Source organism: Ochlerotatus camptorhynchus, unplaced genomic scaffold (genome assembly GCF_037179485.1).
Source record: "Ochlerotatus camptorhynchus isolate MF236.1 unplaced genomic scaffold, CSIRO-AGI_Acam_v1.1 ptg000064l, whole genome shotgun sequence".
Classification (NCBI taxonomy): domain Eukaryota; kingdom Metazoa; phylum Arthropoda; class Insecta; order Diptera; family Culicidae; genus Ochlerotatus; species Ochlerotatus camptorhynchus.
Genome location: NW_027040554.1, coordinates 3,293,306 through 3,316,247, shown reverse-complemented (window position 1 = coordinate 3,316,247; position 22,942 = coordinate 3,293,306). Strand labels below are relative to the sequence as shown.

Sequence of the window (22,942 nt, the reverse complement as noted above, 5' to 3'; positions counted from 1 at the left end):
TTCTTCGGAGATTTCTCCGGAAAATTCACTAGAAATATTCCTCAGAATGCACTTTGTATTTTCCGGAAATTGCTATGGAATTTTTCTCTGTATTCCTTTTCAGTTTTACTCTGGACTCCCATAAATTCTTTGAAATGCTCCTGACAATTTCCTTGTAACTCTCCCATGAATTCTCTAAAATTTATAACCGGAAGATAATTACAATTCCTTTGAAATATTCTTTGAAGTTTAGTTGGGTTCATCCTCGGAGATCAATGCCCACGTAATTTTCCTCGGAATCAACTTGAAAAACTCCTCATTAATAAATCTTAAAAATTAAGAATTTTTCTCAGAATTTTAAATGAATTCATTTCAGAATCAAATCATACTCACTTTGAAATTTTCCTAAGGATTCGCTTGCACTAAAAGTAACAAATTCCGTAGTTCCATTGAATTGCAATTATTTTCAAAATAAGCTGTAATCCTACTCTTAGCAAACTCCTGAAGAATTCTCCGAAAATTCCCATGGAATTATGCTCCGTAATTTTTTTTCCCTGAAACTTCCTGAAATTATCCTCAGAATTCATTTGGAATTTTTCTTAGAATTTCCTTGGATTCCTCTTCAGAACTCCTTAGGAATTAACTTCAGAAATTGTTTTGAATTTTCATTCAATTTTCCTTTGAATCCTATTCAGGGTTTACTTGGAATTCTACTTATAACTACCTTGGTATTCAGGTATCACTTAGAATCTGGAGTTCCTCAGTACTACCTTGAAAGTAGGTTGCACTTGATGTTTTTCTCACAGTTCTTCCCAGAACTCCCTTCGAATGAGACTTCAAAATTATACTTACCTTACCAATCAGGCTAAGGTCTTGATTGCCCACACGTCAACAGCCTCGTAGTCTGTGAAGGGTCCGCAGTTTGTCTTCTACTTGGTCGATCTACCTTGCCCGCTGCATGCCACTTGTTCTTGTTCATGTTGGGTCACTTTCGAGAATCATTTTCAGTGGGTCGTCGTCTGGCATTCTTACGACATGCCCAGCCCACCGTAGTCTCCCAATTTTTGCAATGTGAACGATGGATGGTTCTCCCAGCAGCTGGTGCAATTCGTGGTTCATTCGCCTCCTCCACGTTCCGTCATCCATCTGCAAACCATTGTAGATTACCAACACCTTCCGTGCGTTGGTCCTCCACGAACATAGTCCAGCTCTCGTGGCCGTAGAGGACCACCGGTCTAATCAGTGCACTTTTGAGTGTCTTGTAGATAGTAAACTTTGTTCTGCGGCAAATTTTATTCGACCGGAGCATCCTCCGGAGTCCAAAGTAGGCAATATTCTCTGCCATAATGCGCCTTTGAATTTCTCTGCGGGTATCATGTTTAGCAGTCACCAGTGAGCTTAAACACACGAACTCGACCACCTCGATTTCATCACCGTCAATCTGAACTCGGGTTGGGAGGCTAACATTATCTTCCCTAGAACCTCTTCCTCTCATGTATTTCGTCTTCGATGCGTTGACGGCAAGTCCAATCCACCTAGATTCAGCCCTCAGTCTGATGTACGTTTCCGCCATCGTCTCAAAGTTCCGTACCATGATGTCGATGTTATCGACGAAGCCAAGAAGCTGGATGAACTTCCTGAAGATCGAGCCACTCCTGTCCTCTATTTTTTTCTTATCACACCCTCTAACGCGATGTTAAATAGCAGACACGAAAGTCCATCACCTTGCCGTAACCTCATTCGAGATTCAAAGGGACCCCGATACTCTAACAACGCACATCACTCGATCCATTGTCGCCTTGACCAATCGCGTCAGTTTATCCGGAAATCCGTACTCGTGCATAATCTTTCATAGCTGATCTCGATCGATTGTGTCGTATGCGGATTTGAAGTCGATAAACAAATGACGTGTGGGCACGTTGAATTCGCGGCATTTCTGCAGAACCTGCCGAATCGCGAAAATTTGGCCCGTGGTAACTCTCTTGCAAATGGTGATTTTCCAGACAGCTATTTAGCTTGAAATATTGTATCTTCAATAGGAAGAACTATGCGGTGGCATAGAACTTAGGAGAGTACCTTGTAGGCGGCGCTCAGCAGTGTGATCGCGCAGTAGCAGCAATCCAACTTGTCGCCGTTTTTGTAGAATGGGCATATGACGCCTTCTATCCACTCCTCCGGTAATATCTCCTCTTACCAAATCTTGGCAATTACCCAGTGCAGCGCTATATCCGTCTTCTGCGCGTGCTTCAAGGTCTTTTGCCGTGTCACCTTCGTTTTCTGTTGCATCACCGTTGAGGTGCTTGTCATAGTACAGTACCAGTATCAATCAGTGACAATTAAGGTGTTTAGAAGGAAAGGGTTGTAAGTGACTTTGATCGATTCTCTTCTCTGCAGCTGAATTATTAACGAAAGAGAAAGTCGATGAAGAGAATCGATCAAAATCACTCACACCCCTTTCCCTCTAGCCCCCTCAATTAAAACAAAATCAATTGCTACTTTTCAATTAACCCGATGTACGAACAGAGAAGTTCCAGGTTAACTAGCTAAAAAATAACCAAATTTCATAATTTTTCACTCAGAATACTGTTCACTAGATGCAATGAACCAAGTTTGTGCCGAATTTTGGCCATTTTCAAAATGGCGTATTCGATCATTTTCAATAAATCATGTCATGAAACCGGCTCATCTAATCTAAATGCCTTCTAATACAAAGTTGTAGTTATGCAAAGTTTCATGGAAATCGGGAAAAATCAAATTTGAAATTGATTATTTTTTATTGCTATTTGTCCTGGAAATGCTCAATGGGAACGCAGAAACTTATTTTGAAAATAAATAAGAGAGAAAGTCCCAAACAACGCCAACGATTTGTTTATAATCTCACTACGTAGTTATGCTATTGAAAAGGTTTTGATTCAGGCTTCAGAGTAATTATTTACCAATATGTGGTTGTATTCAATATACAAACTCCCACCTAGGCTCAGCTCCAAAACAAGCAAATCCACCGCATTAGATCTCTCCAAACTATAAACAAGCAACCCCATTTGGTATAATTACTGATCTGATCTACGCCGGCCAATAAATCCGCAATGTATGCGGTCTCGTTAAGGACGTAAGTAATTCCTGTCAAAACACCCGAATAATCTAAAAATAACGACACCACATCAAATTATTCCGAACCGCACCGATATCATCGCTTCTAAACGATGCAATCAGTGGTATTTACCTACCGCTCTAAACGTTGCATCTCAATTTTCCAACATCCAGCAGCGCGTTTCTGGGCTACGGAAACAATCTGATAACGCTTTCGATAATAAATTCAGCTCGCCGCGCCACAAGCTGACTCTGCACAGCAGTGTTCAACTTGCTAGCCAGCCGGGATCGCTCTGTGGAACCAGCAAAGTCGATAAATCTTTCCGCTTGTGGAAGTGGAAGTTTTCTCGAAAAATTAAATCCTTAGCCTTGGTGCGCTTGCATTACGTGTTTCGCAAGCGGAAACTTTCCCGTTGCGGCTTCCTCTACCTCACCAGACGCAGAACCGGCGGAAGCAACGCTGGGTTGTTGTAATAAATTATATCGAGACAATGTGCCACGGTGGATAAAATTTGTAATATTTCAACCCAGAATCAGTCCCCCCGATCCCCATGGGTTGAAAGTAATTTTTCATTTTCACTTTCCTAACTGAATAAAAAGAAAACCGAGTTTCTATATCAATAGGTTATTCATTACGTGGTCTCTTCGTTTATTCCAGTGCCAATTTGCATGCCATCAGACGAAGCTGACTTTACCGGCAGAATGGCGACAGTGACCGGATGGGGACGATTAACTTACGGCGGCGGAGTGCCCTCGGTGCTACAGGAAGTGCAGGTACGTAGGTCCACAACTCAAAGGTGTAGTGTTACATTGTTCTGAGTTGTATCCCAGTCGGATATTTCAAGACTGCTCATATCTGTATTTTCTCACCCGCCTAGGTCCCAGTGATAGAAAACAGTGTCTGTCAGGAGATGTTCCACATGGCCGGGCACAACAAGAAGATCCTGCCGTCGTTCGTTTGTGCTGGCTACGCGAACGGCAAGCGAGATTCCTGTGAGGTAGGTTTCCCGTCGGGCAAGGCGCCCATCGGAGAGTATTCATTTAGTATTGATTTTCGGATGGGGGGTACTGACGTGAATTAGAACAATGTTATTATTATCATTACTGAATGGGCTGGCAGCAGAAGTTCAAAGCATGTAGCATGAGCCACTTGGGTGGGTAGACGGATAAGGAGGAAGGCATTGATTGAGTTGCAGAGGGTATTTAGTTTCAATTTGTTGAACTTCCGAGCGGAAAATTTAATTAGCTACATCCAATCAACGCTACTGCGGGATGCATGGTTATATTTGTTTGCTTGTCAATAATTGGACTGTTGTGGAGACTGTGGAGAGACAGTATGATTTATGGCGATACTGTAGTTATGGTTCATTGACTTACACTAATTAGTGCATCTAAACTAGAATAATGAGTTCAGCATTGAATTTAACTTATTACAAGTATTTTTTTAAGGTAAAAAGTTAAATGAATCATTAAACAATGACGATGTTCCTTAATAAGTAAAAAAAATCTCATTAAAATAGAAAGGGGTGGTTCTTAAATGATTGATCAACATATGTTAAAAATCTTAAAATGCTCAGTAAATATTTAAAGTATGATCCCTAAAATAGAGAAAACTGTACATTAAGCATTTGAAAATGCTCCTTAGTATGCACCACTTTGCACCATTTTGAAGTGTAATTGTACCATATATCATCGGAAAAGCTGCTGTAGAAAGGTTAATAAGTACCATGAAATTAGCTGAAAGCACAAGCACAAATGCACACAATGATTTACTGAACATTTCAACTGATTTCATGGTACTTTTTAACCTTTTTACAGCAGCTTTTCCGATGATATATGGTACAATTACACTTTAAAATGGTGCAAAGCGGTGCATACTAAGGAGCATTTTCAAATGCTTAATGTACAGTTTTCTCTATTTTAAAGAGCGTACTTTAAATATTTACTGAGCATTTTAAGATTTTTAACGTATTTTGATCAATCATTTAAGGAGCAACCCTATCTATTTTAAGGAGATTTTTTTTACTTTGAAAGTTGTAGAATACACGTGAAATTCTCCCATATGATTTGTTTCGAGATCCTGACCAGATAGAAAGTTCCTGTCTACAATAAAGTTATTCAGGAGGTCAAGGTCTTTTGGCTGGTGGACAGTAGTTCAGAATTTTCTCACTTCATGATGGTAGTATACATGTGAAATTCTCGCATATAAAATATCTCACGTTCTTGACCAGATAGAAAGTTACTGTCTTAAACAAAGTTGTTCAGGAGTTTAAAGCCTTGAGTTTATGAGAAAATTCTAAACTATTGTTCACCAGCCAAAAGACTTTGACCTCCTGAATAACTTTATTGTAGACAGGAACTTTCTATCTGGTCAGGATCTCGAAACAAATCACATGCGAGAATTTCACGTGTATTCTAGCGCTACGCAGTGAGAAAATTTTGAACTACTGTTGACTAGAGAAATCTATCTGATCAGAATCTCGAGATATTTTACATGCGAGAATTTCGCGTGTATACTAGCGCCACGAAGTGTGAAAATTCTGAACTATTGTGCACCAAGCAATAGGCATTGACATCTTGAACAATTTTTTCGAAGACAGTAATTTTCTACCTGTTCAGAATCTCGAGCTTAGCATACGCGAGAATTGTACACGGTTACTAGCGCAATTTGGTGAAAAATTTCTAGGCTACTGTCCACCAGCCAAAAAGTCTTGACCCCCTGAACAAGTTTGCCGAAAACAGAAACTTTCTATCTGCTCAGGATCTCAAGCTATTGTATATGCAAGAATTGCATGTGTATTCTAGCACAGAGTAGGGAGAAAATTCTGAACAACTGTCCACCAACGAAAAGATCTTGACTTCCTGAAAAACTTTGCCAAAGACATTTATTCTTTATTTCGTCAGGATCTAGTGATGTATCACATGCGAGAACTTAACATGTATACGAGCACTACCTAGTGAGAATATTTTGAACTACTGTTAATCAGAAAAAAAGCTATGATCTCCTGAACAGCTTTGCCTCAGACAGTAACTTTCTATCTGGTCAGGATCTCGAGATATTTTATATGCGCCGTGTAGTGAGAAAATTCTGAACTACTGTCCACCAGCCAAAACTACTTGACACCCTGAACAAGTTTGCCGAAAACAGTAACTTCTACCTGCTCAGGATCTCGAGCTATTGTATATGCGAAAATTGCATGTATATACTAGCGCCACGTAGTGAGAATTTTCTGAACTACTCCACCAACGAAAAGATCTGGACTTCATGAAAACTTTGCCGAAGACAGTAACTTTTTATATGGTAAGGATCTAGAAATATTTTATATATGCGAGAATTTTACATGTATACTAGTGCCGCGAAGTGAGAAAACGCTGAATTACTGTCCACCAACGAAAAGGCCTTGACCTTCTGAACAACTTTGTCGACGACAGTAATTTTCTATCTGGTCATGATCTCGAGATATATCTCATGCGATAATTTCACATGAATTCTAGCGCTACGTAGTGAGAAAATTCTGAACTTCTCTCCACCAGCAAAAAGATTATGATCTCTAGAACAACTTTGCCGAAAACAGTAATTTTCTATCTGGTCAGGATCTCGAGATTTTAATGTGCCTCATGATAGGTTATTATCCAAGTCCGATTCTGGTCACTTTCCCGGGGCACCTGGAACTTGTCCAGAAGTGGCCAATATGGTCCAAGGTACTTAATTTTTTCCACCATTGATCTTGATATCAAATTTTGATTTAATTTGATGTGTCGCTTAATGGGTTTTGTTCCTTTCAAGTCAAATTTAGCCTCATGGCCCATAAACGCCAGAACTTGTTCCGGCCATATCTACACAACCAGTGGTCCGATTCAATAATCCTTCAATAGCGTTCAATGGGACCACGAAAAACATTAAATGAGACCACATAAGACCAAAAAAAAATTTTTTTTATGGCTCGATTATCCGGAGGGCTCGATTATCCGGATTGAATTTTTTTTTTCAAGACTCCGGATAATCGAGTCCGCCCTGTAATAACATTTCTGATCAGAAATGGTTTAATTTACACCAAATTAAGGAATTAGAACAAAATCACACATGTCATATGACAGTTATTTGATTTTTTTTTTTTTTGCTCGAATGTTGTTCTACCGTTTGTGTTGTGTAAGAGAGATGACGATAGAGCATGAGAGTACGAATACAAACATTGGTAGTGACTAGTTTTAGATACTATGTGGCACCAGAGTGCAAATAAACTTCTTCAGGTAGAAGATTCATGTCTTCAACAAAGTTGTTCAAACGACCAAGACTCGATCGGTTCTTTTAAAGGCTGACTAAAAGTAAATTGGTACGCACAAAAAGACCTGTAAATCGTTAATCAAACTTGAATATTCTCGGCACCCCCCCACATCCAGTCGCGATGTAAAACTTTTAACCAGGAAGCTGCTTAAAATCGAGTTTGACGTATGTTTCGTCATCGATCAAAGTGCAGCCCTTGTGATTCGCACGCTTTTTGGCCACGGAATTCTGCTTCATGTGACGGTTCGGATGTTTACTGGCTTTGTACGGCTTGTATCCTTCCCTGGTAAGGATGTTCCGCACCGTTTGAAAGTTGCCGTTATACCTTCTGGCCACATCTCGGATCGAAAGACCGGGGTTGGCTTTAACGCACCTCAGCAACTTGCTGCGCAGCTGACGATCCCTGGTTCCAGTTTTTTCGTAGGTCCGCTGATTCCTTTCCACACTCAGGGTTCTCTTGTAGGTTTTGAGCACTCAAAAAACTGTTGTTTTCGGTATCTTCAGATCTTTAGCCAGCTTGGAACCGTACCACTCCGGATTTTCCAGGTGTTTGTGCACACTATTTTTTTTTTCTTTCGAGTTCCATTTGACGTTATTTCTGAACGCGATCGACTACTTTGATCAAACTTGCACCAGTTGTTCTCTATAGAAGTGTAAGCAAACCACAGTCAAAGATTTTCGATTCCCAGCACTAGAGGCGTGCTAGCGGCACGCGAGGGGCATACCAATTTAGGTGTACTGAGTACACAGCGAACAATTCCAATTATAGCTCTTGAAATTTACCAGATAGGAAATTTTCTTCTTCAGCAAAGTTGTGCAGTCGGCTATGCAGTGAGTATTTTAGTTTAGAATCGACATAATTTTTTTTTTAATTATACCCACTTTAACGCTCTTGGGTCATTCGTGACTTGTCCGGGGTGAGATTTGAACTCGTGACTTTGGAGTGAGAGGTATGGATGCTAACCACTACCATCTCGTGGGATTGCGCATCTAGCGTAGACTGATGCAAAATTTGAAATTTTCCTTCCACATTGCTCAAATGGTTCCAAATCGGGTCCTGATAAGTCTCCCAAAATTTAAACTCTTTGGGTAAGAAACTGACTTCGCACAAACCATTTAAAGCTTGTATGAAAATTACTATTGGAATACCAATTTTTCCGTTCATATCTACCTCAAAACTCACCATTTAACACTGTTTAAAAAATGATAGCTATGCATGTTGTAAATTTTCACAGCTACAACTTTACTGAATGCCACGTTTAAATTAAATATAAGAAACAACAGTTATTAATGATTCAAGTCATTGATGGTTTATGATTATGCTCAATCAACTGCTCAGTAGGCAACATCGGTGTTTCTGGCCCGTAGAATAGAGCAGAAAAAAAATCATGGCTACTATGTCACACTACAAAATACAGATTTGCCAACAAAACAGCTGCTTGAATTTCCAATAAGCATAGCAGAGGAACTTTTCAGCTGAGCAATATGGAAAAAAGGCTAAGAGTAAATTAATAAAAAGTTTGGTTTTGCCATATTAATTTTCACATAAACTTCAAATGGTTTGTGCCAAGCCAGTTTCTGACCAAATGAGTTTAAATTTTGGGAGGCTCATCTGGACCCGGTTTGAAACCGTTTGAGAACTGTGGAGCGAAACTTTGCAGCAGTCTATTCTAGAGTCAAAGTAAGATTCTGTAATGTTTGTAGGTCGATAATTTATGTAAAAACAATGCATACCTGCGAAAATCGTTAGGGTACCGGTTTTACCCAGATTTCCTCTATGTAATGAGAGTAACCGTTTGAACTTAGATGTCTCTGAGACTGACGAAGATATTGGGAGACGTGCTGATGAAAACCAGTGACAACTTAGTGACAGCCATGTTTGACAGTTGGTATAATGCCCAGCTGGTGAGGAAATCCAAATCCAAAGGATCTTACGAGTCAAGCAGGATGAAAAAGGGCAACTAGTTCTGTACAAAGTTCGTCTAGTGGCGAAAGGTTTTCTGCAGAAACCTGGAGTGGATTATGATGAAACGTTCTCTTCCGTTGCGAAGCTAGTGACAATAGTAACCGTTTTGGCAGTAGCAGTCAAACGGAAAATGTTTATCCACCAACTCGATGTGAAGACTGCATTTATCTATGGCGAATTGAAAGAAGATGTGTATCTGGACATTCCTGAAGGAGTCACAGCATCATCAAATCGTGTATACAAGCTGCGGAAATCGCTTTGTGGACTTCTTATTCTTCTTCTTCATTCCTTTATTTAACGTCGGTCTCTGTTCCGCAATCTAGTGCCAATCGCCGACGGACATCGATTGCCATCCATTGACAGCAATCGAATATGCAGGAAGGCAGTTTCCACACCTGCTTAGGATATCGCACCCCTTCAACACACATAAGGAAACCTTTTTATGATCAAAAGAGTGTAGGGGTATCATTTTTTTTTTTTTTTTTTGATGAATTTTTGAATTTTATCCAAATTCTCCATACCAAATTCAAACTAAAATTACCAGCTCATCTTACAACCAAATGAGCTGAAACTTCCCCTAAACAAATTTAGGGGTTGGCCCGTGGAAAATTAGAATTTTTTAATTTTGTGGGCCAGTCAGATGACGGACTGTGGCGAGGTAAACAATTTCCTGGGGATCAAGCTGAGCTATAATCGAACCGCTGGTGTAATATTGCTCTCTCAAGAAGTTGCCATTGATCATGTGCTGGTGAAATTCGGGATGCAGGACTGCAACCACGTCAAGACACCAATGGAAAAAGGCTGTTTCCCACCAGTAGAAATTTTAAATGCTGTTGTTCATCCCTACCGTGTACAGCCTAAAGTACACCATGTTGTGTGTCCGTCAAGCGACCATCACTATCAATTGAAAGTAATTCTGGCTTCTCTTCGAGCAGATCTCTGTCAACATCAAAAGAACCACTTTCGATCAGCGATCAGACTCGTGTTCATTTCTTCTTTCATTGTCAAATGAACTTAGTTTTGCATGGAAGCAAAGCTGCCAATTTTTCTGCAACCGGAAGCCACCATCTTGGATTTTGAAATGGCGTCAGACATAAATTTCCGGTTCTTACTCGTCACACCAATTCCAAAAATACCCATATTGTGGGGTATATGACAGAATTTCCAAGCTTTTCTGTTACTGGAAGCCGCCATCTTGGATTTCAAAATGGCGTCAGACATCGATTTCCAGTCCCTAAACGTCACTCCGATTCCAAAAATACCCATATTGTGGGATATTTGGCAGCATTTCCAAGTTTTTATGTAACGGGAAGTCGCCATTTTGGATTTAAAAATGGTGTCAGACATTGATTTTTGGTCTCTACACGTCACTGCGATTCCAAAAATACCTATATTGTGGGGTATATGACAGAATTTCCAAGATTATATGTAACCGGAAGTCGCCATCTTGGATTTCAAAATGGCGTCAGACATAAATTTCCGGTTCTTACACGTCACTACGATTCCAAAGATACCCACATTGTGAGGTATTTGGCAGAATTTCCAAGTTTTTATGTAACCGGAAGCCGCCATCTTGGATTTCGAAATGGCGTCAGACATAAATTTCCGGTTCTTACACGTCACTCCAATTCCAAAAATACCCATATTGTGGGGTATATGACAGAATTTCCAAGCTTTTCTGTTACCGGAAGCCGCCATATTGAATTTCAAAATGGCGTCAGACATCGATTTTTAGTTCCTAAACGTCACTCTGATTCCAAAAATACCCATATTGTGGGGTATTTGGCAGCATTTCCAATTTTTTATGTAACTGGAAGTCGCCATATCGGATTTCAAAATGGCATCAGACATTGATTTTTGGTCTCTACACGTCACTCCGATTCCAAAAATACCTATATTGTGGGGTATTTGGCAGAATTTCCAAGTTTTTATGTAACCGGAAGTCGCCATCTTGGATTTCAAAATGGCGTCAGACATGAATTTCCGGTTCTTACATGTGATATGATGTGATGTGAATAGAACCCACCATCAGTGCAAGGATTACCTATGACTGCAGATACTTCACTGGTTGTAAAGTTCTGCCTGATGGTTTGTTGCAGCAGGGTGAATCAACTTCATTGAAGACCTTTGGAAGACAAACGACAAGATGTACGTCTATCAACACCTGACAAGGGACTGGCAAATCCACGAACCCTTGTCCAGTCTACAAATCCTTTGAAACCCTTAGGCTGCCCCCCCAAATCCAGCATATAATAATGTTTGATTAATGAAATGTATTCAAAAAAGGGATATTTAGAGAGAACAATCTTCAACTGGAACGTACTCACCAAATCAATATATCCGAGAGCGCATTCTCGATGCTTGATTTTCTCTAGTCATTTTTAAACAATTCCTCCTCCAGCGAATCCAACCACACAATAACTAAATATCATTTTTCTTCTTCATGTCACTCTGTGCACAAAAGCAATGCGATAAATTTCCGGTTCTTACATGTCACTCCAAATCCAAAAATACCCATATTGTGCGGTAAATGACAGAATTTCCAAGCTTTTCTCTTACCGGAAGCCACCATCTTGGATTTCAAAATGGCGTCAGACATCGATTTCCAGTCCCTTAACGTCACTCTGATTCCAAAAATACCCATATTGTGGGGTATTTAGCAGCATTTCCAAGTTTTTATGTAACTGGAAGTCGCCATATTGGATTTAAAAATGGCGTCAGACATTGGTTTTTGGTCTCTACACGTCACTCCGATTCCAAAAATACCTATATTGTGGGGTATTTGGCAGAATTTCCATGTTTTTATGTAACCGGAAGTCGCCATCTTGGATTTCAAAATGGCGTCAGACATTGATTTTTGGTCTCTACACGTCACTACAATTCCAAAAATACCCATATTGTGGGGTATTTGGCAGCATTTCCAAGTTTTTATGTAACTGGAAGTCACCATATTGGATTTAAAAATGGCGTCAGACATTGGTTTTTGGTCTCTACACGTCACTCCGATTCCAAAAATACCCATATTGTGGGGTATTTGGCAGAATTTCCATGTTTTTATGTAACCGGAAGTCGCCATCTTGGATTTCAAAATGGCGTCAGACATCGATTTCCAGTCCCTTAACGTCACTCTGATTCCAAAAATACCCATATTGTGGGGTATTTGGCAGCATTTCCAAGTTTTTATGTAACTGGAAGTCACCATATTGGATTTAAAAATGGCGTCAGACATTGGTTTTTGGTCTCTACACGTCACTCCGATTCCAAAAATACCTATATTGTGGGGTATTTGGCAGAATTTTCAAGTTTTTATGTAACCGGAAGTCGCCGTCTTGGACTTCAAAATGGCGTCAGACATTGATTTTTGGTCTTTACACGTCACTATGATTCCAAAAATACCTATATTGTGGGGTATTTGGCAGAATTTCCAAGTTTTTATGTAACCGGAAGCCGCCATCTTGGATTTCAAAATGGCGTCAGACATAAATTTCCGGTTCTTACATGTCACTCCAAATCCAAAAATACCCATATTGTGCGGTAAATGACAGAATTTCCAAGCTTTTCTGTTACCGGAAGCCGCCATCTTGGATTTCAAAATGGCGTCAGACATTGATTTCCAGTCCCTTAACGTCACTCTGATTCCAAAAATACCCATATTGTGGGGTATTTAGCAGCATTTCCAAGTTTTTATTTAACTGGAAGTCGCCATATTGGATTTAAAAATGGCGTCAGACATTGGTTTTTGGTCTCTACACGTCACTCCGATTCCAAAAATACCTATATTGTGGGGTATTTGGCAGAATTTCCATGTTTTTATGTAACCGGAAGTCGCTATATTGGATTTAAAAATGGCATCAGACATTGATTTCCGGTCTCTACACGTCACTCCAATTCCAAAAATATCCATATTGTGGGGTTTATGACAGATTTTCCAAGATTATATGTAACCGGAAGCCGCTATCTTGGATTTCAAAATGGCGTCACACATCGATTTCCGGTCCCTACACGTCACTCTGATTCCAACAAGACCCATATTGTGGGGTATTTCACAGTATATCCCAGTTTCCAAAAATCACAAAAAAAAAACTCGTTATTTGGAATTTACTTCGTACAAAGAAAACTCGTTATTTGGGATTTACTTCGTAAAAAGAGGGACGTAAATTGAATACTGCGTAAAAAAAAGACTTCGTAAACGGAGGTTTCAGTGCATAGGTATTTATGGAATAGGATGACGGAAATCGATATCCGACGCCATTTTTAAATCCAAGATGGCGACTTCCAATTTCAGAACAAGTGTAAAATACTAACGCTGAACGCAACAATATGAATATTGTTGAAATCGGAGTAACGTCTAGAGATCGAAAATCGATATCGGTTTCCAGTTTGAAATATAAGATGATGGTTTCCGGCTTAAGAAAAGTGTGAAAACTATCAATACCCAGCAATGCAGGTTTTTTTTTTTTTTGATTCGGGATGACGTCTAGCCGGCAATCAATGACCACAACATTTTGAAATCCAAGATGGTGGCTTTCGATTTCCGAAAAAAAAAGTGGGAAATACTTTCAAATACCCATCAATATGGGTATTTCTGGCAAGATGGCAAGATGGCAGCTTTCGGTTTCAGAAAACTGGAGAATATTGTTAAATACCCATAGCGTCTGATATTGGTTTTCAGCATCCACGCGTAGTTACTGTTCCGAGAATACTCATATAATAGGGTATTTGATACTTTTTGCGATACCCGATGACCGCCATTTTGGATTCCGAGATGGCGGTGGATATCGGTTATCTGCATCTACGCGTCGTCCAAGTTCTAGGGTATTTGAGACTTTTCCTGAACCCGATGGCCACCATCTTTGACTTCAGATTGGCCTCGTTAATGTATTTACCTTAACGTTCCTAACGTTCCGAAAATTCCCATACACGCTAACTTGAAAGTACCCATTCATGGTTGAAAAAGACCCATTTTGAAGAAAAGTAGCTTAACTCATTAAATGAGTAAATTTTTTACCCATTAATGAGTATATGTTACCCATTAATGAGTAATTGTTAATCATTAATGGGTAACAGATACTCATTAATGGGTAAAATTGTTTAATTATTCATGAGTTAAGCCACTTTTCTTCAAAATGGGTCTTTTTTTACTCATTAATGAGTACTTTCAAGTTAGCTTGTATCATAGGTAATTTGACACTTTTTCTGAAACTTGATGCCCGCTATCTTGGATTCGAAAATGGCGTCGAATATCAATTTTCGGTAACTACGCGTGTTCCCCGTTCCAAAAATACCCATTTTATAGGGTATTTAAAGCTTTTTTTTAAATTATTATCCGGATACCATCCCTACCAGCAACCGACATTGTGCGGATAATATCCGGATACTAAATGTTAATGCCTGATGACGTGACGCGTAACAAGTTCAATGAGCCCCGAATTGAAGTGAAAGTGGAAAAAACGAAGGAAGCAGTTTTCGAGTCATTAAAAGTTTTTGTTTCAAATGAAATGAACTGATGCACTTGACGAACGAAACAAGCGATACACGCTATGTCTGCAGGCACTTTTTTCATGTACCTTCATGTATCTTCACAGGAAGTTAGTATTGATCCTAACAATCAAATCTGTCAAGGTTTTAAAATAGTTCATCTTGGGTTTTTTGAGAAAAAGTATTTTGAAGTATACTTAGCCGTTTATGAAGGCGTATATGGACTATTGAAGATACAAAACTGTTACGAATCGAAATAAATTCAGCTGAAAATGATTCAAAAGGGGATTGAAGAAGTCAAAATATTAAGTTTCAATGATACAGTAAGATTTCTTCTTCGGTACCGTCAGATATCGTAGCTTTGTCAGGATCTCATAATGTTTCAATTTAATAATAAAATAATTAAACAAAAGTCCCTAAATTTACTATTATCCCGCCATTCCATAGCAAAACGATATTGTGGTTCTCAGATTATGGTCAAAATTGTAGTTTTGTTTCTTATCACATTTTTTTTCATTAGGGTGACCATTTCAACGTTAGGGTGGCCCAAAAAATCGATTTCTTTTTATTTTTTCAAAAACTCATAACTTTTGAACCACTAGGCCGATTTCAAAGTTCAAAATATTAAATGAGAGGTAAAAAGAAACAACTGTAATAAAACATTTAATGATATTAAAAAAATTGAAAATCATTGATTGTTTTGCTCATGCCCTCGATCACATTTCACAAGAAAAGCGTAAAAGAGAAATAGGTATCACAAGAAATTCTCTCTATTATACCTGATTTCGAAGAAATGGAGTGAGGTTTGCGTTAGCGTTAGCGTTAGCGTTAGCGTTAGCGTTGTTATGATATACTTCGTAGATTGGATACTAGCGACACTCACGTCTCTTCTGAAATTCTCAGTTAGACTACTTTCAGGAATAATGCTGAGGAGTAAACATTGGTTCCAATCTAAACAAGAGTAACAGAAGCATGACTGTCGCTATTCCTGGCCACGCCCATCTTTACCATAACTAGGGATAGGAAGGAAATGTTGATGTAGTACTTACTTAACGAGAGGCCACCGACTTAGTGACACCCTCATAAGTGCTACGGAGTTGGAGGGTTGGGTATGTTATTCGGTTAGGATTCACCTCAAGTTGGCGATGCAACCAAAAGTATGTATTGTTTATTTGTTGTTTATTTAATCTCTCGATAGCCGGCTATCGAAAGAACATATTAATTTTGTTTAGTGATAATGAATTTTAAGAGTCATGACGGAGAGCTTGGGATTAAACCCATGATTTTCTGCTCAGTAAGCAAAAACGATCCCTCCAGGGTCATCGAGCATCTCAGAACCATAACGCTTCGCGACAATACTGGACTACGTTTTCGCTTGATATGCAAATAGTTTCCGAGGTTAATGTTCAATATCAAATATACAAATGGTGGACGATTTATTGTGCTGTGGAAGAGCTTGGGGTTCAATCCATGATTTTCTGCTCAGTAAGCAAAATCGATCCCTCGAGGGTCATCGAGCATCTTATAATCCACAGCGCTTCGCGTCAAAGTACGAATATATGCATGAACTATCTATTATTGAATAACTAATATTTACGATAATTAAATGAAATAAATAAAATATAAACTACAAACAAAACGTGACTGCTAAAATCTCAAAAAGATATTCTCACAAATATATTTCACGCCACCAGGAATCTCAAAACCATTAGACGTTATAATGATACTCTGCACATGTTAAACACAAGAAGAGGCCAAAAAGCAAGCGTCCGACACACAAAACCCGTAAAATCCACTTGCAGTCACAATCAACGATTCTACGAATCGTAAGCGCTCACGAATCATAAAACCGCTGACTGCGACACTCTGAAAGCGAAATTGACAGGCTCTATGCGTCAAACACCCGCCCTCCAATCTTCTCCAGCATCCAACAGCACAAATCTCCATTACAACATCTAACGAATTCAAAACTCCGAAAATCACTCATCTATAGCAAGTGAGTGGAAGCCTGCCTACCTTTCTATTAGGCCTGTGGACATGCGTTAGCTTCGAAACTTCTAACCAAACTGGGTAAATTTTCAGATCACAAAAAAAAAACTTGAAAAAAACTTTCATAGGTAATTACAAGTAAAATAAATATTGATTATTTTACGCAAAAACGAGCAAGTAATATTAAATCTTTTGTATCGTATACTAATGCCAATTGGCTGTAACAAAAATAATATGCTAAAATAAAATAAAATTTTAATAAAATGATATGCAAAATTTACTAGAAGATCATTACTTTATTGGTGAGAAGTTTCTAATAAGCCCTCCCAGTTCCTCTGTATACAGAACAAATCTGATACTATAATCAGAATTGCTCAGTCTGCATGAAGCAGCCGATTTCATCAAGGAAGTTCTATTAACAACCAAGAATTAATCGTTTGAGGTACGAAGAAATGGAGTGAGGTTTGTTCCACTAACGACCCGATGAGACAGCTATTAGAAATTACATTCAAATTCAAATACCTGTTCATAAGTTTTTACTTCATTTCGTTGAACTTCGATGAAATTCTTCAATCGTTCCGGATGTTATATGAACGTCTCTGAGTTTGGCATTTTTTTTTTCCTGAAATTCTCAGATATTTCATAAAGTTCACAGTACTTCCCTAATATTATTAAATGTTCTCTGTTGTTCACAGACCATCTTAAAGTTTGCAAAATTTTCCTCACGCTTAAAGAACTTTTTGCAGAGCATTTCATATAATGTCGTTATAGTTCACAGAAGTCTCTTGAAGTTCGTTGAACTTACCAGGAGGACATTGACCTCCCTTGAAGCTCACAAAACGACCCTGAAGTTCGCAGAATTTTCCTGAAGTTTATAGAACTTCTCCTCTAAAGACCGAAGTACATCTTTCAAGTTTGAAGAATTTTCTGAAGTTTGTAGAGCTTCCCTGAAGTTCAATGAACTTCTCTGAAAGTTGCTGAATTTCGCTGCGTCTTTGGAAGAACTTCTTTAAAGTTTGCAGAACTTTCCTTATATTCAATACAGATCCCTACAGTTCACAGAATTTACTAGAAAGTCACTGAACCTTCCTGAAAGTTTCCTTAGACAAAATATGGGAAGTCCAATGATGCTCTAGCAATTCTATAGTAATTCAAGGTGAGGGCTACCTAAACTCACTGGGCAAGAGGAGCTAATCTCATGTGAGTTTCGTTTCTGTATTGACGATATTATCGGGTAAACGATTTTCAAACAAATTCATCGTGGTTATCAGAATTTATTTTCGATCTCACCGTTGAGTCAAACATCTCTATTTATTTTTAAAAATCCTAGAAAATTTTCCACCCCTCAGGATGTGTTGGGGACAAATGCCACCTTCGCTACCTACTAAGTACGGGATACAAAACTTCCGGATACCTGCCATATCCTTTATTGAGCTTCGGTAAAAATCTTTCGACGATAGTCGCTTCTAAAGTGTCATGATTTTTTTTTTAAAGAGTCGCTTTTTCGAAGCAATCAAGCGAACTACCTATCTAATTTCTTCGTGATTCCAGATTTTCTACACGATACATCTATAAAAAAAAACACTCGAAACAGGACGAAAACCAATGCCTACTATGATTACGTGGATGTAACGGACTGTCCTGCTCGTTTTTTTTTCTTTTACTCTTATGAGGAAAGATAAATTAAATAAGATGTTGTGCTACGCAAAGTCGTCATAATCTATATGGATCTTACTTACAAAGAGAACTTCTTTAATGCCATTTGGATTAATTAAATCAACTTTTGAACCTTACTTAACTGCATTTTTTCAATTCAAAATCCATGATGAAATGTTTTAAAACCATCACCGATTTGATTGTTATGATCAACACTAACATCCTGTGAAGAAAAATCAGAGGTACATCAATGTTGCAAAAAAAGTGCCTTCAGACATAGCGTGCGATAGTCAAGTCATGTTTGACAGGAGGAATGTTCATCGTGAATCGATGATAAGAAACACAATGACATACACGAAAATGATATTGCTTGAAATGAAGCGATTCTGCGGAGAGTTCATTTTCTTTTCTTTGTTTCGAAAATCAAGAACTCTGGCGGCTGGATACCTGAGGCGATTCCAAAGTCAACCTGGAAAGGTTCACTGGCAAGCTTTGAAAAGAGTAGTCCGGTACCTCAAAGGCACGACAACCATGAAGTTCCAGCACAGACGAAATGAAATTGCCGAAGCATTAGTTGGATACGCGGTCGTGAGACGCTATGGATCGGAATTATATAAGCGGATTCATTTACGAAGTCTTTGGCACCACTGTATTCTGAGCCAATCAAAAACAACAAACCGTTGCAATGTCATCTTGTGAAGCTGAATATGCAGCTCTCAGCTCGACTGCCTCCGAAGGATTGTGGTTGAAGGAAGTTTTGGAACACCGGCAGCATATCGCACTTGAATCCGCTTTCAAACTTTTTGAAGAAAACCGGGGCTGCATAGCAATAGGAACCGACAACGAGAATAAGCCTGTGAAGCAATAGCTGTCAAACAACACTTTCTGCGGGACCATGTGGCAAACAGAAACATCAATCTGGAATCTACAGGAACAGCAGACCAGCCTCTGGCCGTTTTCGATAAATGACAACACTCCTAGGCAGTGCTATGATTTGTCACTGTCATTGACAGGCTTTCGTGAGATATTGAAAAAAATGTTTTTCGCATAGTCACTGGCAGACTTGATCCTCAAAAAAAACCTTTGATCTCATTAATTTTTTCGTAACAATAAGTGTTATTTTGTGCATTCTGTTTAACTTTATTATTATCCAATCAGTTCAGGACGTAGATGCTTGTTTACTTTAACAGCTACCTGAAATTGTTTTGCTCAAGTCACTTAATTTCGTTACAAATTTAGTTAATAAAAAAATATCTACACATGTTCGTCACTGGCAATTGTCATTGACAATTGAAAATGACAATGACTGATAGATCAAAGGAGTGATCAAAGCAGAATTGTCAATATCACCGTGTATTGTCTAAATTTGGCAGCAGTGCTCTTAGGACTTACCGATTCAGAGGAGATGTTGGAATAATTGATAACGCAGCAAGCAGGCCTGCCTATCAATCTTAGTTGGCTTTTACTAAACAAACTGTGCAAGACATTCATTCGTGTTATAGTAGCGAATTCGTTTATTATTCAGTTCAAACCTGGATCGGGTATCAAGATTGGGTCTGCTTTTGTTCTGAAAAACGTCAGTTTGATCGTTTGTTTTAAAAACCTACCTCAGGTTGAGGTTTGCACTGACAAAAAGTTCGGTTTTGCACTGGGTTGGAACTGGTTTCAACCCTCATAATAAACGAATTCGCTATAACTCTCCATCAAGCAAGTTTCAATATAATATTTGTTAGCCAGTTAAGCCCTGCGTTATTTATCTGCAATCAAGAATTTTAATTTGACTTCTAAACCACACCCCATTATTTTATTATTATATGCTAAGAAAGCCCTTTTGGGATTCTGTATCTATGTTGCCAATGTAATGTCTCTTTGAGATATATGTTCTTCCCAAGTTGTTTATATGGTGAATAGAGTGATGCAAAATTTGAAATTTTCGCTCCACAATACTTAAACTATTCCAAATCGGATCCTGACTAGCCTCTCAAAATTTGAACCCATTTGGTGAGAAACTGAGATGGCACAAACCATTTGAAGTTTGTATGGGAATTACTATGGTAAAACCAAGATTTTTGTTCATGTCTATCTAATAATTCACCATATTGGTCTGCTTTAAAAACTTTCAACTGTACTTGTAGGAATTTTTCCCAGCTACAACTTTACTCAAGATCACTTTTTGATTAAATGCAAGGATCGAAAGTTATCAATGGTTCAATGCGCTGATGTCTTATGATCTTGCTCAATCAACTGCTCAGCAGGCAACATTGGTGTTTCAGGGGTGTTGAATAGGACACAAAAATCATGACTACTATGTCACACTGCAAAATACAGTGTTGCCTACAGAGCAGCTGCTTGATCATGTCATAAGTTTACCAATCTCTTAAATAATTAATAACTTTTTCCTGTCTCGTTTTACATAGAAACAATTTTCAGAAAAGTTGTAGCTGAGAAAATTTTCTATAAGAATGGCTGTTGAGCTATTTCGCAGCTCAATATGGAAAAACACTAGAAGGCAATGAACAAAAAGTTGAGATTTCCCATAGTAATTTACATGTAAACTTCAAATGGCTTGTGCGAAGTCTGTTTCTAACCAAATGAGTTGTAACTTTGGGAGGCTAATCAGGACACGATTTGAAACCATTTAAGCACTGTGGAGCGAAAAAGTCAAATTTTGCATCAGTCTAATGGTGAAGCACGTGTTGTTTTTTTTTTAAATGATTTAAAATTTAATGCAATCCTTGCAATTTGAAAAAAGGAATCAGTAATCTAGCAGAAGATGTCCCAAATAGTACCTTTTTTAAATAAAATATTGATCAATTTTCTCTATATTTTGTTTTTTGTTTTTTGCCAATTGCTCTCTTTAACTGCTCAAAAAAAAAGAGTGTTCGATGTATGTTTTAAATATAATCTCTTGACACTTGAAACGACCTTGCATGATTTTTAGTAATTTAATAATGTTATTATAATTAACGGACATTGTACGATTCTTCAGGATACATTTAAACTGTTAATACTGTTTAGTGTAAACCTATTAACACTTCAAAATATCTCTGATGACTTGTAAACATAATTACTATTCTTGCACAGCACAGGTTGCATTAATCTCGGGAAAAAAGATGTTTGGCGGTATTTTGGACGATTAATTCGCAAACATCGCCCAGTCCATTCTCTGTCTCACTTAAATCAATATGACCCTCACTAGCGCCTAAAATATGGTTGCTTGGCTGTAGGTAACTCCATTAAAAAAAAACAAGGTTTGAATGTTGATAAAACGCACCAAAATTGCGCCTTCTACAAACCCATTCCATTAATTAAAAATTTTCCTTCGAAATGCTTTGTTCAAACTTTTGAAGAATCGCTCAAACTCCAATTAAATTTCCTTTCACGCTCTTTGTGCTTAGTGCAGCCCATATTAATCCTTTGCAAAACTTAATTATTCGATCCAAAGCCTCTGGCTATCGTTTCGCCAAACCAGCGAATGCTAGGTTGAATCCCAAGACTGTTCCACTTCGCTTTTCAAACATCAACGAATCTGTAGCACGCTTTCTGGGTGGGAGGCATAAGCTGTCAACATCGTCCACACTATGATGAGACCTTGGTAGGCAGATTGTAGACAACGCCAAGTTCACTGTTGAATTTCAATTTTGAACGAAGACAGATTCCGCTTCGCCGGCTTCCGCAAACAATTCCTCTGAAATTTCCGGCAAAAATGGCACGTGTCTGCGCTGCAAAACCAAAAAACCCCTGGGGAAACGTTTACACGAGCAAAATTTGTATTCCAAATTGAAATGTTCGATTCTGTTGAACACTCTTCCGAAAAATGAACGCCCTGCGCTAGCCTTCTGCAAATAATTACCCGTCTTAAATTCAACCGGTCCCTCGTGGTTGACCACAATCCATTAAGATCAAACCGTAAGAAAAATTCCACTGTAATTACTTTTCATCTCATTTTTAATTCGCTATTCGTATTTAACTTTCAATGCTAATTAACTGTTGTCTTGTTTGCTTTACTGTACGCTTTCTTCCATCCCAGGGTGACAGTGGTGGCCCGCTGGTGCTGCAACGTCCCGACGGTCGCTACGAGCTGGTCGGAACGGTATCCCACGGAATTCGCTGTGCGGCCCCCTACCTGCCCGGAGTCTACATGCGGACGACATTCTACAAACCTTGGTTGCGAAGCGTCACCAGTGTAAAATAAGCGCACTCGCCAGGCAAACAACAAGAAGGATGAGCGGATGAGAATCGACCTCTTCCTCTTCCTCCTCCTCCCCCACGCGGTTTAAATAGTTTGTAACGCGACGCGAATGATGGCCTGAAAGCAGCTGGAGTGGACGAACGTGTGGAGGTGTTTCTGTTACTGAATGAACGGGAGAGAGTGCGAGAGCGTGTGCATCGAAATCGAGCGAGATGTCGTAGGTAGTTACGTTTTAGGGAACAAATTGCAATAATTTATCTAGCGATTAGATGGATGTGATTTGGAGTCATTGTTAAGGATTAATTTA

The 22,942-nt window shown here is 38.8% G+C and overlaps 1 protein-coding gene across 1 annotated transcript in view; it reads left to right on the top strand.

Moving 5' to 3' along the window:
- The window catches only part of flz (filzig), a 246,333-nt gene extending 223,674 nt beyond the window's left edge, over positions 1-22,659 (top strand). Inside the window, exons 6-8 of the mRNA XM_065216585.1 lie at positions 3,728-3,843; positions 3,948-4,067; positions 22,474-22,659. Of these exons, the coding sequence (XP_065072657.1) occupies positions 3,728-3,843; positions 3,948-4,067; positions 22,474-22,638 (401 nt within the window). The 3' untranslated portion in view covers positions 22,639-22,659. The remainder of the gene's footprint in view (positions 1-3,727; positions 3,844-3,947; positions 4,068-22,473) is intronic.
- The last annotated feature ends 283 nt before the right edge of the window (positions 22,660-22,942 follow it).